Raw genomic sequence first — 19,396 nt, 5'->3', positions numbered from 1 at the left:
CTGTGCCAAGGACTGTGTTGGCGTATGAGTCCATAACGTCTTTACAGTGATTACAGTCCATTAATATTCATGAAGAGACCTTGTGTATAAATCATCACTAATTACTTGGTACTTAGCCTCTGAATCAGGATGCATGGAGAGCTGCTTGCAAGAGGGAACAATTCCAACTAATGTAGATTAATTGTGGATTCAAATGAATTGCTTATTGTTGACATCATGAATACTCTGTTTTGCTTCAGCTGCATTTTGCTCCGCATTTGCAGACAAAATAGGATGATTTATTAATTTCTAGACAGACATTCATTCCTCTTGTCAGCATTATAACAAAACAAGCAAAAACACAATTAGGATTAATTTTTACAAGTATGACATGCATTGTTAAAGTCCTCCAAAGCAGCTTTGCAGGGTGCTTCCTGTCCTTCAGTGTAGCCTCAGCACACCAGTGTGGCTGTCACAGCGAACAGCGGGGACACCTTCCTGTCTTGTCTTGAATTCACACACAAATACACACTGACACACACAGATGTAAAAACCCACACAGAGGGATTGTTGTGATCTATGTGTTTCATTCCATTAAAAGTGCTGCGTTTGTGGGAAGCTGTCACGGCCCAAACACAGCGTCATTTCCTCTGAAGATGCTACGCTCCTCTGTTGCATCTCCAGAGTGTCCTTAGCTGTCCTCCCTTCACCAGCTCCCTCTTCTTCTTCTTTTCCGCTCAAGTTTCCCCCTCCACTCCCCAGCTGGTGGAAAACTCTCTCTGCATCGTTTCCTACATCCCTCTAAGCTTCATACTTCACAGGCTCCACTCTCCTCTTTCCCTGCCACTTCCGTCTCTCTCTTTTTCTCTCTGGGTCTGCCTGTCTATCAGTTTTCAGAGGCAGACCAAGCTTCTCTCAGGGATCTGTCCTTTGGCTCTTTCCTAACAGGATTAGTCTCCCCTTGCTGTCAGACTGGCTTCAATGATGTGCCCATCACTGCCTCCTGCTTCAAGAGTCTGTCATTAGGAAGCTACTGTAACGCACACACAAGGCCCTCTGAGTCACCGGATACATGAGGGATAGAACCTGCAACTTTTCACCAATACAATCGCTTATTAGCTTGACAGTGTTATAGACTCTGGTCATTTTAGGGACTGTACAAAAATTATTAGTCTGGGAGATGGGGTGAGAAAAGGGGGAGCATTATGTATTTTTTTCTTTTTTGCTGAAGGTCTGATTGTTTTGGAAGGGCAGATTGGGGTCTTTCATTTTTTCTTGCCCTATATTTATATTTTATATCATTTTCTTGCAAGATTTACTAGGGGGGGAAAGTTACTCTACATCAAAAAGCGTACGTCCAAAAATGCATTTTGTCATGTACCATAAAATCTTGAATATTACCATATGTAGAGAACAACAATCATGTCTCTGTATCTGGGCTTTATTTTCCAATTCACATTGAACTAGTGGCTGGTACAATGATGTCAGCTTAAAAAAAGAAATAAAATAGAAGTATAGCGTTATTGTTAGAAGGAATTTGAACATTATTGTCCGTGCCCTCTTTACTTATTCAGTGACAATGGTGATAACTGTTTATTTAGTAGCTCTTAGTTCAAATATCAAGCAGCTTGAATGCTCAGTAAACACAACACACCATTTGTTATGTTTTCCATAATTAGCAAATTGCTGATGTAATGCTAATGTACAATTTCATTTATTTTTAGCTTGAAATTTGGGCTAAGTGGAAATATCAGGGGAGAGTGTTGCAATTTATTTCAAAGTCAAGTGGAGGGTCCAAAGCAAATGGGTTGTTTTTCAAGTCAAAAATAAGGCTTACCAAATACATTTGTACAGTCCCTAAGGGGCTGCTATTACAAGTCTAGTAACTACTGGTAACTTAAAGGCGGAGTCACCAAAAAAACAATCCTAGGTTCTGGTTCACTCCATTTTTGTGCGGCTTAGGTATATATGATCTATGGATAAATGTGAATCAAAAGAAAAGGAAACTCAAAGCATACTATAAAAGGCTGGGATGAAAGATAAAAGAGCAGAACAGAGTATGGACAGTCAAGGTGAAGTTGCAGCAGCAGCAGCAGCAGCAATATAACAGATACAAATTCACATCCTTTGTGGTGAGTACTCTGCTATTGTGCTTAGATTTGCGTTCATATGTTTTATGTTATAATGTTCCATTATTCATTACAGCATTTTATTCTGTCATTGATTATTGTCCAGTTAAAACTAGATAGGTTTGTCCTCTGGAAAGTCCTTAGAGACAAGCTTGTGGGCTGTACAAAATAAATAAGACACTCGGCGGCTCCTCCTGCCCTCTGGAGGGTTCTGCTTTAATGCTGGTGGCAGCCCAAGACACTGAGAAAGGGGTACTCCATCTTGTTTATCAGGGCAACCCATTATTAACTGAATAAACAGGACCATCCATTATACTTTTTGTGAGCAAACCCCTCAGGTAAACTGAATCAAACAATGGACACTATCATCAAAATTCACAACTGCATCCATTTAACCTCGAGTTCAGAGCAGAGGTTTTTCAAAATGTTGCTTTGAGGGCTGAGTGCTGAATAAAGGGGCCTATTACAGCACAATAATGTGTTCTGGCAAGCGGGCGGGGGACATGTTTGGGAGCATTTTATGCCTCGCTTAACGACTTCAAACAGTCCCCTCTATTTGTGTGCAATTCATTGGCTGTCAGCACCACCAGCTTTTATAAAGCAAAGGAGATGACTGCACTGTCCAAAATAAATGAGTCAGACATGGTGCAGCTATTGAAAACCCAGTTCTGTGAAGTCGGAGAGTGTCTTTGCCTTCCTGTATACATGAGTCTCTGTATACCTTTTTACCACGCTGGCATTGGAATTTCAAGACTTTTAAACCCACTGATAAAAACATTGTCAAAAACTCCCCAGGGTGCCTTTTAAGTTACTCTTCAAGAAAAGACTCACTCACAAAATACATTTAAGTAGGCTTTCAAGTGTTTTTTTAAGAATGTGTATATACAGTACAGAATATATTTAAGTCAAACAAAAGTTTAGAAAAACTGCGTTGGAAAATAGATTTTTTCGAATGCACAACCTAAACATTCAAAGACACCCTAGAGCACAAACTGTGTCAAACTCAAGTCCCATGGGCCAAATCCGGCCCGTTGCACATTTAGATCCGGCCTGTATATCAGTTTGGATTCACAATAAATTTTGGCCCGCCTAGTTGTGCGCCAAACCAAAAACACAGGAAAGTGTTTTTTAAACTGCAATTAGCTGACATTCAAAGCAGAATATGGCAGATTTGCCGACTGTGAGACTTAGAAATTCCCCCAGAAGCAGAGAGTTTTCATATTCAGGCTGTGAAACAGATTGTTGTTAAAGCAACACTATGTAACTTTTAGCGCAAACTGTAGTTCCAATGAGACAATCTGTAGGGGGACCAAAGCGGGAAAAGTTACATAGTGTTGCTTTAAAAAAAATTTAGCATTGTTTTGCTTGATTTGCTAAATTCTATGATGGCTAAGGAACTCTTTTGATGACTTTTGTAGGGCTTCATGTCAACAAAAATGTGACAAAAAGTGTACAAAAATGTTGGAAAAAGCAACAAATTTACAAAATGGTGACAAATGTCTGAGAAAGCCACAAAAAAGTCGGAACAAAAATGAGGAAAAAAGATACCAAAATGTTTTTACTTAAGTGGTAAGAAGGACTGAAATTTTCTCACTCGTTTTGTGTCCTCACTACACATCGAGTACATATAACTACAGAAATACAGAAATCACACTTACCGACAGCCATCATGTAGTCCCATCGATCCAGCAGACACATGCTGAACTGCAGCCCCTCTGGGGTGAGGCCTGCGGCAATCAGAGCCCGACTCAGCTCAGGGTTCTGGCACACAGCGGAGGTCCATGCCACCAGGAACCACAGCACCACCAGCAGGATCACCACTAGCAGCCGCAGGACCCGCCAGCTGGTCATGTAAGGCGTCCTCTGAGCCGTGCGGGACAGGAACACCTTTAACACCCTGAGAGAAGGAGAGCGAGAGAGGAAGAAGAAGAGGAAAAGAGTTAAGTCTGAATACTTGAGACTGAGCAGTGTAGGTGAGTAAGAAATGATCTTGCTGCAATTGACAACTCACACCCCCGGCTGTTGCTCTTACTAACATGCAAACTTGAATTACAGTTTTTTCCAACTGCTTACACACAAAATCTTTTCATGTCACACGATTTTTGAAACCTCTCACTCAAAGTGCAAAACTACACAGCAAATCTCCAAAACCATAAGCTATTTCTCAGCCTTTCACTCAGTTTTCAATTGCATAAAACACTTTTTTCAAAACATTAAACACAATTCTCTACCTAAGACACAAAAATCTAACAAGAAGTGACTTGCTATCCATTTCTAAACACAACCAATCAAAATGCTACACTTATTTACCAGGGCACACACACACACTCCTCACATGTGCAAACACATTATGTCATAACTGAACACTAACCAATCATTGATTTAGTATAGGCCTATACAGAGGCCAAAGGTCAGATTACCTGTTTGGAACAATGGATGCCAACAATAGACAGAGAGTAAGTAGAAGTGGAGGAGGAAGAGACAGGGGAAAACAACAAGCGAGGAGGAGGAGGAGGGAGGAGGAGAAGAAGAGGAGAGGCAAGCATTTCTGATGAGATCAGGGAGAGAGAAGCCCATCTTGAGTAGCTTTACAGTGGCGTCCATACTGCATGCAACTATCTAATGACTATTTCAGCATTACAAATCAATCAGACTTTGTTGTGCACAAAGTGCATACACCGCCCCCCCACACACAAGCACGCGCACAAACACTCACAAACACAACACACACACACACACACACTTTATTCTAAAAATGATACCTTTGGTTTACATATGTTTATACTTTTTTTTTCTTGTTTCATGCTACTGTAAACAACACTGGGCTACTCTTACAGACGTAATGTTTTGCCCAATAAATATTTTCTGTTTTACTGTAACATTACATTGTTTTTTACAGTGCACTTTTCAACCACTTTCAGCAGACTACTTTCTCTCTAGAACATTGTAGATATAGCCTATGAAAGACAAAAGAGCTTTAGATTTAGAACAACAGTGTGTACATGGTATATCCAAAAATGTACTATTATGAAAAAAGTGTTTGCCATTTGATGCAAATGCTTCATTTTGAGATGTGTTTATGGTATTTTGAATGCAGTGTTTCATTTTGAAGGAGATGTGAGGCATTTTGCATTTTGTGTGTGCAGTTTTGGGAATTGTGTGTAGAGTTTTGAAAAAAGGAGACATAGTTTTGAAAACGTGTGTAAGCAGTTGGAAAAAACTGTAAAAGGATCAGGGAGAAAAGGGCACTGTTATTTTAATTCATTCACTTTAATTTGTAATTCATGCTGTTGTTTATTCCAAATCTAACAACTTGGAATATTCTTATGGGTGTCAGTTTTTAACTTTTCTGGTTGGAGATGGGTCAACAAATGCATGCAATTGGAACTAACACATTAGACTGAATGCATGCAGAGGCAGTTTATTTATAAGTTTCACAGTATCTTCACACAAGACAATACGCCTCTGTGAAGGGAATTAAAAATGCAACACATCAGCCAGTTGATGCTGGATAAGGGGAGCTACATGTATATAAAGACAAAAATAGCATGTACGTAGTTATATGAATATCACCATCCAGACATACAAACAGTCACTTCTCTGTTTACTATTGTCTCGGCACTGTGCTCATCTGCCTTCTTCCGACCAGACTGTGAAATCTATCTTATCTGATATATTCAGTGGGACCGGGCTGTAAGAGTTTGGCCTTGGGGCACATTTCACACCCAGCGAGCTCGGAAAAAAATCTCATTGGTAATTTTGCCAAGGGAATGCTGTGGCCGGCTTTGACCCCCTTCTACCATCTCGGCAACACTTGCTCGGAGCTGAAGAGCAGAAAGTGAGTGTACGCCTGAGTAGATACTTACAGTATTTCTGAATTGCTAAAACACTAAAATCCATTTGCAAAACCAAAGTTGCAAGTGTTCAAACCACTTTATTGATTGAATCACACAGTTTGCAGAACTTTAAACACTTCTCATGTGGTTAGACACAACTAGCAAATCGGAATCACTCTTTGTGCAAAACTGTAAACACATTGTCATTCACAAAACACATGTAGCATTGTGGTGCACTTCAATTCAAAATGGCACAACACAGCCCCCAAAAGTGAAACACAAGCAACACACTGTTGTCATCGGTAACACACAAGCACTCAAAATTGAACACAACTGTTTCAAATCAGTAATGTGTTGCACATAATCAGTAATCAGGATATAAAACCATGTCAAATCCAAATGGTGAGTCTCTCCACAGTTGAGCGTGTCCTGAAATACAACCTGATAAGTCTCAAACAATCCTACAGAGTACCATTTGAGAGAAATTCTGAAAGGGTAAAAGAGCTATTACAGTTTTTTCCAACTGCTTACACACGTTTTCAAAACTATGTCTCTTTTTTTCAAAACTCTACACACAATTCCCAAAACTGCACACACAAAATGCAAAATGCCTCACATCTCCTTCAAAATGAAACATTGCATTCAAAATACCATAAACACATCTCAAAATGAAGCATTTGCATCAAATGGCAAACACTTTTTTCATAATAGTACATTTTTGGATATACCATGTACACACTGTTGTTCTAAATCTAAAGCTCTTTTGTCTTTCATAGGCTTATATCTACAATGTTCTAGAGAGAAAGTAGTCTGCTGAAAGTGGTTGAAAAGTGCACTGTAAAAAACAATGTAATGTTACAGTAAAACAGAAAATATTATAAGTATTGGGCAAAACATTACGTCTGCAAAACATTACGTCTGTAAGAGTAGCCCAGTGTTCACGCCTTCATCTCCTCCCGACTGGACTACTGCAACTCACTTCTCCTCGGCATCAGCTCTACCAACATCAACCGACTCCAACTGGTCCAGAACTCAGCCGCCCGCCTCATTACCTGCTCCAAATCCTGGCACCACATCACTCCAGTCCTAAAACAACTCCACTGGCTTCCCATTTCCCACCGGATCACCTACAAAATCCTGGTCCTCACCTATAAAGCCCTCCACCATCTGGCCCCCTCATACCTCACTGACCTCCTCTCCCCTTACCAACCCTCACGGTCCCTCAGATCCACCTCAGCCGGTCTCCTCTCCATCCAAAAGTCCAACCTGCGCTGTTTTGGGGACAGAGCCTTCTCCAGAGCAGCTCCCAGGCTCTGGAACTCCCTCCCCCAAGAGATCCGCACCTCTGAGTCCCTCACCATCTTCCAGTCCCGCCTCAAGACCCATCTCTTCACCTCAGCCTACCCATAGTCCACCTGCCCCCCTCCCTTTTTCATCTGTATCTTGTTTTGTTCTACTTGTTTTGTTTGCTCGTTTTGTTTTGTTATGTTTTTATAATCTACCCTGCCCTGTAAAGTGACTTTGAGTCCATGAAAAGCGCTATATAAATTCAATTTATTATTATTATTATTATTATTATTATACAGTAGCATGAAACAAGAAAAAAAAAGTATAAACATATGTAAACCAAAGGTATCATTTTTAGAATAAAGAATATGTGTGTGTGTGTGTGTGTGTGTGTGTGTGTGTGTGTGTGTGTGTGTGTGTGTGTGTGTGTGTGTTGTGAGTGTTTGTGCGTGCTTGTGTGTGGGCGGGGGGGGGACAGAATTGTATGCACTTTGTGCACAACAAAGTCTGATTGATTTGTAATGCTGAAATAGTCATTAGATAGTTGCATGCAGTATGGACGCCACTGTAAAGCTACTCAAGATGGGCTTCTCTCCCTGATCTCATCAGAAATGGCTCTCCTTCTTACTCTTCTTCCTTCCTCCTCCTCCTCGTTGTTATCCCCTGTCTCTCCCTCCTCCTCCTCTTGCTCTCTGTCTATTGTTGGCATCCATTGTTCCAAACAGGTAATCTGACCTTTGGCCTCTGTATAGGCCTATACTAAAGCAATGATTGGTTAGTGTTCAGTTATGACATAATGTGTTTGCACATGTGAGGAGTGTGTGTGTGTGCCCTGGTAAATAAGTGTAGCATTTTGATTGGTTGTGTTTAGAAATGGATAGCAAGTCACTTCTTGTTAGATTTTTGTGTCTTAGGTAGAGAATTGTGTTTAATGTTTTGAAAAAAGTGTTTTATGCAATTGAAAACTGAGTGAAAGGCTGAGAAATAGCTTATGGTTTTGGAGATTTGCTGTGTAGTTTTGCACTTTGAGTGAGAGGTTTCAAAAATCGTGTGACATGAAAAGATTTTGTGTGTAAGCAGTTGGAAAAAACTGTATATCAATATGTACAAGTAAGTAATCATGTCCAGAGATTATACAGCACTATTGAGTTACTGTATATCTTTACTGTGTTGAATGTAATGCAGCACATGTATACAGAGGCATGAAGCCTGGAATGCTATGTCATTTACGTTACTTAAAAAATAAATTTTTGTTCATTTCTATTGAGAATGTTTCAACTGGATTCCATGGAGAGGCCTCATGAGTGCATCTTCTTGGATGAAGCTGGCTTCAATCGCACCAAGAGGAGAAGGAGAGGCCGCAACATTATTGGTGAACGTGCCATTGTAGAGTTGCCAGGGCAGCGTGGTGGCAACGTGACCATATGTGTTGCCATCAGCAGCTACGGGGTTATTCACCGCCATGTGACTGTAGGGCCTTACAACACTGCCCATCTTATAACGTTTCTGTATGCTCTACAGGAAGTACTACTGAGACGTGAACAAAGAGGTGATGAGCAGGAAGAGTATCCCATGTATGTGGTAATCTGGGACAATGAACTTTTAGCATTCGTGAGTGGTTTGAAAATAACCCACGTTTTATAAATGTGTGCCTCCCAAAATACTCGCCCTTCCTTAATCCCATTGAATATTTTTTTTCTGCATGGAGGTGGAAGATCTATGACAGAAATCCTTATGCACAGGAAAATCTCATTCAGTCAATGGATGCAGCATGTGACAACACTGGAGTGGAAGCGATTCAAGGTTGGATTCGGCATGCTAAAGGATTCTTTCCCTGTTGTTTAGCAAGGGACAGGATTGCCTGTGACGTTGGTGAGGTCCTGCGGCCTGACCATGCCCAGAGGCATGATGCTGAGGCAGAATGATTCCAAGACATTGCTTGCTATTGATCTGCTGCATATTTTGTTTGTGACTACATTTATATGTGTACAGGATTGTGCAAGTACTTCATAATAAATATAATTTTTCCCCTGCTCTGCCCTGAGTGCAGTGTTTTGCATTTATCTCTGTAATGTGTAATGACTGCTGTGTAGTGTTTATGCATTAGCTGGATGTGTGTGTTATCTGAAAACAGTGTTTGGTTTTGGGTAAAGATAACATAGTTCTGAAGCAATTGTTTGATATAGCAAGACAAGTCAAAGGTTTTGACAGTGTAGCTTAAGTTTGGTGATTTGTGTTTAAGGTTTGAGAAAGCGAGAGAAACATTAAAAAAATGTGTTTTTAGCAATTCAGAAATACTGTAAGCAGGCAGCCGCAGATAGACCGGACCTGATGTGAAATTTAAATGTGCTTATTGACTGCATGCATGTGTGTGAGTGCAGACTGAGAGGGAGCTAATTTATTGAAACTAAGGAAGTCTAACTCATGGGGCAAGTTATAATACCAAGAGAGGAGGTGAGCAAAGGAAAGGAGATAGGAAGAGGGGAGGGGAGAGAATATGAGAAGAGGGGACCAAACCATCATCTATCCAAACACAGAATTGTTTCTCTGAAGAAGAGATGATATATGAAGAGAGTAGACTGGGAGAGGAGAAAAAAGAAGAGGCTAGCAGAAAAGGAGATAAGGGGAGGAGATAGGAAGAGAGAAGAGGAGCAGAGACAAAATGAGATGAGGAGACAAGAAGAGGAAATAGGAAGAAGGGAGAGGAGTTAGGCAAGGGGAAGAGGTGAGGAGACAAGGAGAGAAGAAGAAACAATGAGAGGAGAGCAGGAGAGGAGGAAAGAAGACATGTAGAGGTAAGACGACAAGGAGATGAGAGATGAGGATAGGAAGAGAGGAGAGGAGAGGAGCAGAGACAGAATGAGATAAGATGAGGAGACAAGAAGAAGAAGTAGGAAGACAGGACACGAGATAGGAGGAAGGAAGAGGTGGGAAGACAAGGTTTTTGCTTTATTATAGGAATAATTCATAGGAAGGGGATACAACATATAGCAAATGCCATGATTACCACTCTTTTGATTCAAATGTTTTCAGTTTTAGTTGACAGTACCTGTACAGCTTGAGGATGACGGTGCCGTACATGACGGCGAAACCCAGGAGGCGAACCCACCTCAGGAGGACACAGCGAAACACACTGGGTTGGAAGTACAGGATCATCACCTGTAGAGTGGTACAGCAGTGTTAGTGTTCACACTGATAGACAGAGGTTATATAGATATATATATTCTCTTTTTGCAAGCAGTGAATTGCACTTCCACTCCTGTCACACTCCTCTCATATTCACACAGAAGGAATCAGAAATGAAAATCAGTCTCCAGCATGTGAGAAGCAGAGCTGGAGGCAGATTTATCCTACGTCTCCAGAGCTCCCGCTAACATCTTTTAACTGTATGTTGTGCATATGTCAGCTGCCAGAACACATTCAATATGAAAGTCCTTATCTCACTGGTGGTATTTAACAGGCGACTGCATCTGAGCGTGTTTATTTGTTAATTTGTATTTATAGTGCATGGACGTTCACATGTTTCAGTGTGTGCACATGTGCAGCCCAGGTTGTCATCTTTGGTCCCTGTGTGATTTGAAATAAAACAGAGAATCCACCAGTGGCTCATAAAATGTCAGTCTTTTATTTCTTGCTTGGTGTGAGGTTTATTCGCACCTAAAGACGAGGCTGTGACAGAGGCTGAATACTCCCGTGCCCTGCTGTAAAGATCAGAGCTTCCAGTTGCACTTCTATTACAGCTGTGTTTCATTTCATTAGCGTGTACCTCAACGGGACGCCACATGTCAAATCTCCACTGACCCGTGTGAAGCTGAGGATCCGGTGTAGTGACTCGGCGCTTATTTCCACTGAAGCAAAGAAAACCTTCCTCACTCACCTGGTGGATAAAAATCCTCCAGGATGTTAAAGCATGACTCTTTCCTGAGTCAGCCTACATTGGTTTTGCTGTTTAAATGTGCTCTGTATCAATTCCACACAAAACATAAGTAGGAACTAAAATTTTACAGAATTTTACAGACTGCCGACTGATGAGACAAATCTGTAATGCATTCACATTTAATTTACTTTATGATGAGCATCTTTATACTGGCTCCCAAAAGGTAAAAATGTCATAGTATTGAGATGTGCTTTAGCTAAGTACTCTAAACCAGCGGTTTAGAGTGGACAGCATAATCACGTGTTTAACTGGTAGGCGACCTCACACCAAAGACATAGTATGGAGGAAAACTTCAGCTACAGTTTTTGTAAAATGACAAAAAATACTTAAAGATACTAAAGCCAGAGAGCAAGCAAGGTGCACCCTACCACGAGCAAATATTGTATGCTTACAGATTTCAATTTGAATTTATTTTAAACAGAAGTTGAGGTACCAAAAAAAAGGCTTTTCTGTATGTATGCTCCATGTACAAAATATATGGAGATGACCTGATCAGAGTGTCTGAGAATCCATTATTCAGCTCTTGAAGTGCTGAAACTGCTTGTTCCATCCAGTTCCAGGTTCAAAGAGAGACGCTGCAATGCTGCATCATATGTGATGTTATTCTATTTACCTTGCTGCTGTACGTTGCACATAGTCTCTATTATTCATACTGTGAACTTTTGCACATTCCCTGGTCAGTATTTTGCACCTATGAACTGTACAGCTCTTTCATTTTAAAAACAGATAAATGGTACATATATTATAGCATTTATGATATTTTTATTGTCATTTTTAATTTTATATTTACGTTTCATGACTTTTGCATTACTTGCTTTTATTTTTATTAAAAATGCACCAAAACACAAAGGCAAATTCCTTGTATGTGAAAACCTACTTGGAAATAAACCTGAATCTGCCCACACAAATGGGCTTAATATTATTTATTTTATAACTTCACCTACACTTTGTTCTTCACCCTGTTGTTTGAGTAGATCATCCACCCAAGACGACTGTCTAAATGTGTTTAGCCCTGTTATAGTCTGTGTTCCCCGCTTCTCACCTACTGTGAGCTATGTTAAACTCCAGCATCGTGGGATGTTATTTATATTGGTGGATGTATGCTTTACATAAATCCATCCACTGGAGGTTACAGTTAACCACATGGCCTCGGACAGAATATTGTATATCATTATAGATGCAGTATAAACCATTCCCAGAGGAGTGCAGCCAGTAATTCCTCCCAGCTCTTAGGATGCCTTGGCAATTTAAGAGACAGCAGCTATCCAGAGTAATTAAGCTTAAGCAACAACAGCACCTGTAACCTTTTTTCCTCAGAAAAGAAGAAGAACATCTGCAGCAAACTCAAAAAACAGCCAACCCTGAGGCTGTAACAGTCTGGCTGCAAGATGTGTTAAAGAAAGGGGAAACTAATGTTTAATTGGAAATATGGATAATAGTGTATACTCAATGTGGCCTCAGACAGAGGTAATAGTATGCTACAAAGACAGAATGATGAAATTACAACAATATAAAATCTGCTATTCAGGAAGTTACAATTAAAATAGATTTTCGAGATGACACGTGAAGATGTATTGGAGTAATGAGCGCATGAGGACCATGAGCGTTTTTTTTCTATCATCATAATTTTGCCGTCTGCCATTTGTTTGTGTAATTGAATACAAAAATGACAAGATCAGTTTCACCCATTCGACCAAAATATGGCTCAGTGTGCAATTAAACATAACATCCCTATTTTCAGCTGTCAGTGTGTCCACTACACTCTCAGTTCACCTCTGGTATACAGACATTTCTCTCACCTCCTGATTGAGAATGTGTCTCGCAGAGTTGAATCAACAGGTTCCCTCCATCCACACTCCTCATCAAAACCTTCCAGTGCCAAAGTCGGTCATTGGTATGCTGGTCATGAGATAGTGGGGGAGCCAAGTCCATTTTATACCCAAGAACAGGAATTATAGCTGTTCCTTTTTAATGCTCCACTGTCGACTGTGAGTCACTGTTACAGCTCAGGATCTGATAAATTAGTTGTGATATTAAAAGAAAGAGTTTAATTGTACATGTCCATTTTTAAATGAAAATTGCTACCAAAAATGAATCCCTCCATATTTCAGACAATATTTCTAAATGATAGTGATTATGTGGAAGACAGCCTTGACATGACTCATAGCTTTAATACCAATAATGTGCTTTCCTGGAAAAAAAATGTATTATAAATAATTTTTTTATAGGAATGGATAAACATTTTGGGGAAATATGGTTACTGGCTTTCTTTCCTAATCATATGATATTAATTAATGTCTGTGCATTAAGTATGGAGCTAGAACCAGGAAGAAATTAGATTAGCATAAAGATTGGAACTAGTGTGAAACATCTAGCTGGCTCTGTCCACAGTTTAAAAATCTCCCTACCAGCACCTTTAAAGCTAATTAATTAACATGTTATTAATAGTGTGTTTAATTCATACACAAACAGAGATATAAAAAAAAAAAAAATTGTGGTTTTATGGGGAGTTAGTAAATATTTGCATTTTTACATGTCCGAGTGTTGTGCTGTGGCAGCTTTAGAGGTATTGGAAGGCAAATTTATTTAATTGGACTGAGCCAGGCTCACAGTTCCCCTCTGTTTACAGATTTGATGCTAAGCTAGGCTAACCAGGTTGCTGTTCCAGTTCCATACCTATCCATAATATTCGCTTTTCTTGAAGCTTAGTTTTGGTCTCCACCAACTACTGAGGGAAATATCTGTCTCTTTAGTTGCTAAATGCTCCACTATGTCTTGGTAGGTTTGTTATATTAAATATGATTGGATCCTGTGTTAATATACAAATATTGACTAAGGCAGCTTTAAACATTGTCTTTTTTCAAGTTGAACTTAGAAATGAAAATGACAACTGATTTCATAATTGAACAATAAGCATTTGTAACATTCTTCCTCTGCTTCTGTGAAGCAACATAGAGGTTGAATGAGGTAACAGCAGCCATTACTGCTAAATCAAATATTAGAGTAGACAAAAACACAAAGAAATAAAAGTTTAAAGAACAGACCAAATGTTGCCAACCCTTAGGAGTGCAACAATTCACCAGACACTTGCATACTTTCAGCGTCTTCTCTTCCTCTTTTCCTTCTACCTCTCCATGTCTCACTCTCATGCTAACTGTGGTTAGGATTAGCATCCTCCCTGGCACCTTAATCTCTTTGCCTCCTGAGCAAACATCCAGCCTTCCAGTTCTCTGGTCTACATGATGGACCAAAACAATAAATCACTTCCATAAATACCAGGTAAAAGTAGGCCACACTGTTTCTTACACCCACATACTGTGGGCCTACAGAAATGCACCAATGCAAATCCATGCACAAATGCACATGCACAGAATCACAGGAAAATGGGAAGATTTGAAGCCACTCCACCCTGCCTATACACACACACACACACACACACACACACACAAAGTCACAGGAGACTGCACAATAAAAAGCCACATTTTTATATTGCCCAGAAGAGAAGGTGGCTCTCCTGGTTTGTATCCAACCTCCCATGCCTCCTCCATCAATTAATCAGCAGATGTATTTTTAAAACAAGTTGTGCTAGAACTTGATGGACTGTTTAAAAATGCATCAAGCACCAGAGCGGAGCAGCTGCGCCAAGCTTAGCTAAGGAGGCTTGTGGTGGGAGCACAAAAAGAAACAGCAGCAGCAACAAACGTTAAGACTGCAGGAAAGGAGACGGACACAAAGGTGAGACAGCGAGTGAGCATGCAGAGGGGTAATGAAAGAAAAAGATGGGGGAAGGGGGTGCAGGGAAAAGGTAGAGACAGGCAGGCAAGGTGCCAAGAAATGCAGAAAAAAGATGGAGATACAGCAGAGCCAAGGGAGGAAGAGACCATTGAGTGTATCCAAGTTTGTGTGAACATAAGAGAGTGGCAGGATATTTCTGAGGCGCTATTTTTGGTACTTGAGTTATCCTTGGGGTGAATGGGGGGGAGAGGGCAGATGGAGGGATGCAAAATCAAATCCATTTTGAGCTTCACAGCAGAATTATACGCAAAGTGTGGTCACATAAGGACAAATCTCAAATACTCGCTGTCCTTATCTGCTGCAACAACACTCCCAGGCTTTCTATTCGAATGCAAATATATGTCCTATGGTAACACTCCAGTAACTTTAGAATGAGAACAAAAACTTTTATCCCAAGAGTCAGCCGAGCGCTCTGAAGCTTTTTTTCTCAGCAGATTTTTTTCCTTCTTAAAAATGGCCAACATCCAGCCATCAGGCCTTGTGTTTGAAGAGAGCAGTGGCTCACTGTTGGCAGTCTGTGCAAGTATTTGAAGGGAGCGATTTCCCCGGTTCCATCTGATCTCCCTGTTACATGGCGCTCAGGTTTCTTCCATCTGTTTCCCTGCTAAAGATGGGCTTCTGATGCAGCACTCCAGGTGCACTGTGGGCTATGTGCACAAATGCAAATACACACCTACTGTATACAATGCACGCTGGCACTTACCCACCTAGACCAGCTCACACATACAGGCAACAGAAAGGCTGGCAAAGGAACACGCTCAATAAGTTCAACACGCTCAAGAACACGCTCAACACTCATACTGTACATGCACACTAACTGATGTCCAACTCTTTGTTTTTGTCCAGACAATGATCAGAAGTACTAAAACAGCATCTAGCTGCAGCTGAAGAAGTAGGAGGCAGTATTAACTGCCTTATTTACATAGTAATGCATTCTATTATGAACATGAATCCTTTTTAACAACAAGCAATGGCTTCATTTTCTTGGTAAAATGGTAGATTTTAAATTGTACACCGTGACCTCTCCCTCATTTGAAAGTTACAATCATTAAGATTTTCATGAACTCAAACCCCATTACTATTTATGTATACCATTTTTCCTGAAATAGCTACTCAATGTATTCATATTCTGTAATTACCTCTCTATAGTAGTTGTCATTGTTAGCGGCGGATTCCGCTGTTACCACACTGGATTCAAATTGCCTTCACATTCAGAAGGGACTGGAAACAGTACATATGTAATCCAGCTTTACTGTAGTTACATCTTTCCTACGGCCGAAACAGAGCTGTATTAAGTTACTATTAATGCAAAGCCAGCATGTCCTTCTGTGGGCGCCTCATTTTTACACCACTGAACTGTTGAAACACGGGCGGCTTTTATTGTGAAGCCACCAGAGGAAACGTATTGTTTTTGTCGCCGTGGTTAACGCTGACAGCAAACGTTCACTTTTGGAATTCTGGGAGCTGCAGTATTAAAGCACACTCAATGTTACCACCAGTAACCACTGGTGTTGCTACTGTAAATTAGGACATCTTAAGCATTATTATTACATTTAATATGAGCAAAGCAAAAACCGAAGGAGTGACAGACTGCCTGAGTAAATTGTGGGTGCCATTTAAGATCAGAATGCTGACTTACTGGGAAGTAGAGCAGTAAAGCCCCAACCAAGATGGCTTCCAGCAGAATGAGACCTGATGTGCGGATGCTCTGTTAATGGGGAAAGAGAAAAAACAACAAAAAACATCAATCAATCAATCACTGACAGGAAAAACGTGATGTATACATGGCTTGGTGTGTTAAGAGGGGTTGAAAAATATTATCTGTCTAAAGTTATCAATTCAAGGTGTTTGATCATCTCAGAATTAATTGGCACTATGTTGTGCAATGCAACAACATGGCCAACATGTCAAAAGTATTGCATCAAAACACAGAGTGTTGTGAGGATTTGTAGCTCCAGCTTCTTTGCATATTACAGGCAAATGCAAATAATAAATCATTGCCTCTTTCAAAGCAAACAAACACAAAGAGGAGTTAAATATATGTTTTCTAGCATTTTCCTTCCCCTGAAACAAGAATGTAAGTGACAACAGCACCTTTTCTGGGTTGGATTTCATTTTTTTTTTTATGTTTTTAATGTAAATTCAAAGGGCTCCAGGGACATTTCTTGTGAACTGAAGAAATGTATGAGATTTTGATGCAACAACACAAATGTCTATAAATAGCACACCGGGAAAGATTCAACTCAACTTTGCCCGAGGAGCGTTGTAATTAACTGACACCGTCAGGATCTCAATATTTATTTCACTTTATTCTATTATCAGAGGGGATATTATGCATCAACTTTGCTGCAAATCTATGTCGATTCAAATTGAGGCGAGTGTTAATTAGCTCAATGTTCATCAAGAAAAAACAATAAAGCATGAAATGGATTGTCTTTTAATTTGGCCCTGTAAAATGCATGTGGTATGAAATTACATATCTTTTCAAACACAGATAAATAGCAAATTAACATTTACTTATCAGACTTGCTCCTCTAACTTACTGAAATCCAGTGGCAGCGTATAAATCCATGGAGCACTTTGTTAGAGGGGAACCCTGTGTGAAATAAAACTGCTGAAACTTGTCTAATTTTACAACCATTTACTGTGTGAGCTATTGCATGGAGGGATTGTTTGCCTTTCATTTGTATATACATCTGGTACAATATGCTGGATGTTGGATTGTCGGGAATAGCTTTTGGCACTTATCAAGCACTGTCTCAGCTGACCTAACATCTTCCTCCAAAAATCCAAGCAGCACAAGATAAAATTTTCTGACTTTTGGTCCTTAGTATGGGTCAAGCTCCAAAAAGTTGCATGAATGAAAGTGCCGCATTGTCCGCCCTCCCCCCCAAAAAAATGATGTCAAGGTTATAATGTGGTTAATAAATAAAAATAGAGCACAGCGATCACAAACTGTAGTCTGTTGATGTAATATTGTACTAATGGAAGGGAATGATGACCTTCATATTTCCAAACACATAAATGTTTTTATTGGCAGACTGTGCACCTTGGCATGGTCAATGTTGAACAAAGATGTCCACCAGAGCCAGCCAGAGATCGCTCCAAAACAGGAACCGCACACTTAAATCTGTCTGTATAATGTGACAGTCCTTTTAGACCCTCTTAACCTGGTCTTTCAAACTCTACACCCCCAAGTTTCAAACACAGACTTTCTGTTACAAAACTGCAAATCTCCAATCTAAAATAAGCCTTGATGACATCTCTAGACTTAAAACTCCCTCCAAAGCCACAGAGGACATTATATAACCATTTATACAGGCTCAGTAGTACCAGTCCTGATTAGTAAACCTTAAAGCTGAAGTAAGTAACTTTTATAAAATTAGTTTTTGTCAAATTTGCTGAAACTGTCACTATATGCTGACATAACTGAATTTCATAATTGAAATAGGCAATGCAGTAACAGAATCTTGATTCATATTTGATCAGTGCTGCCTAGTTTTACAGTTTGACCGCAGTTCACGAGCAGTCGTTGACACTGCGTAAGAGACTCCTCGGCTCTGATTGGTTGTTTTCCTCATGCCATTAGGAGCACCACCAGGAGGAGGCAGAGGAACATGACTTTTTTTCACAGATTATCTGTCTCATACTGTCACGATATAGTAACAGTTTTAGCAAAATATGACAAAAAGTTATTTTTTATGAAAAACTGTAGCTTTAAGATCCTGATGTGTATTTGCTTTGCATCCAACACTCCGCCACAGTGGCCTCTGTGTCCACTCACCTTCTTCCTCCTGAAGTGGTAGACCACCACCATGCTGGCCAGGTCCAGCACCATGCACAGAGCATGGAAGGAGGCCACAGCAAGCCGCAGAGCACCATCCTCCTGCGCCAGGCAGGGCGTGTCGTCCCGGCAGTAGGGGCAGCCATCGTGGCACGGCAGGCACTTACTGGACACGTCAGAGGTCTCGTCTCTGTTGGTGCCATGCTCCTTACCTGAGGACGTGAGAGCACTTCGGTTGACAATCAGAGCTCTAAATGTTGGGTGTGTATTTGCATACTGTATGTTACTGCAGAGCTCAAATATTTGTACTCTTCTAACAGATGAAAGACAGCCTTTTTAAAAATGTGTCTCGTCACGACTCAGAACATGGCTCTGATATAGTGTTTTCAAGGATTATCGATGCAATTAATTTGGTTTAGCTGTCACACACCGACTTCTCATTAAATGCTCAGTTAATCAATTTAAAGGAGTAAAAAACATCAATCCAATCAATCACAAAGCCTTGGGGGTGATAATTACAAGAATACAGCCTTTAATTAGGCAGATGAGGGATTAATGAAGGGGAGGAGGATAAAATACTGTGACACCGCTCTCCTTCATCACTCCGGTCTGCATCATTGTTGTTATACCAGCATGTGGCACACTTGGA

General features: G+C 40.3%; 1 protein-coding gene across 1 annotated transcript in view; it reads right to left on the bottom strand.

Annotated features, from left to right (window-relative positions):
• LOC120568709 (probable G-protein coupled receptor 158) overlaps positions 1 to 19,396 on the bottom strand; it is a 67,200-nt gene that overhangs the window by 19,472 nt on the left and 28,332 nt on the right. Inside the window, exons 4-7 of the mRNA XM_039816387.1 lie at positions 18,748 to 18,959; positions 16,603 to 16,671; positions 10,281 to 10,390; positions 3,767 to 4,005 (exon numbers count right to left, since the gene is read on the bottom strand). Coding sequence (XP_039672321.1) covers positions 3,767 to 4,005; positions 10,281 to 10,390; positions 16,603 to 16,671; positions 18,748 to 18,959 — 630 coding nt within the window. The remainder of the gene's footprint in view (positions 1 to 3,766; positions 4,006 to 10,280; positions 10,391 to 16,602; positions 16,672 to 18,747; positions 18,960 to 19,396) is intronic.

Source organism: Perca fluviatilis, chromosome 11, assembly GCF_010015445.1.
Source record: "Perca fluviatilis chromosome 11, GENO_Pfluv_1.0, whole genome shotgun sequence".
NCBI lineage: Eukaryota > Metazoa > Chordata > Actinopteri > Perciformes > Percidae > Perca > Perca fluviatilis.
The sequence above is the reverse complement of the archived record's forward strand: the minus strand, read 5'-3'. Positions and strand labels throughout refer to the sequence as shown.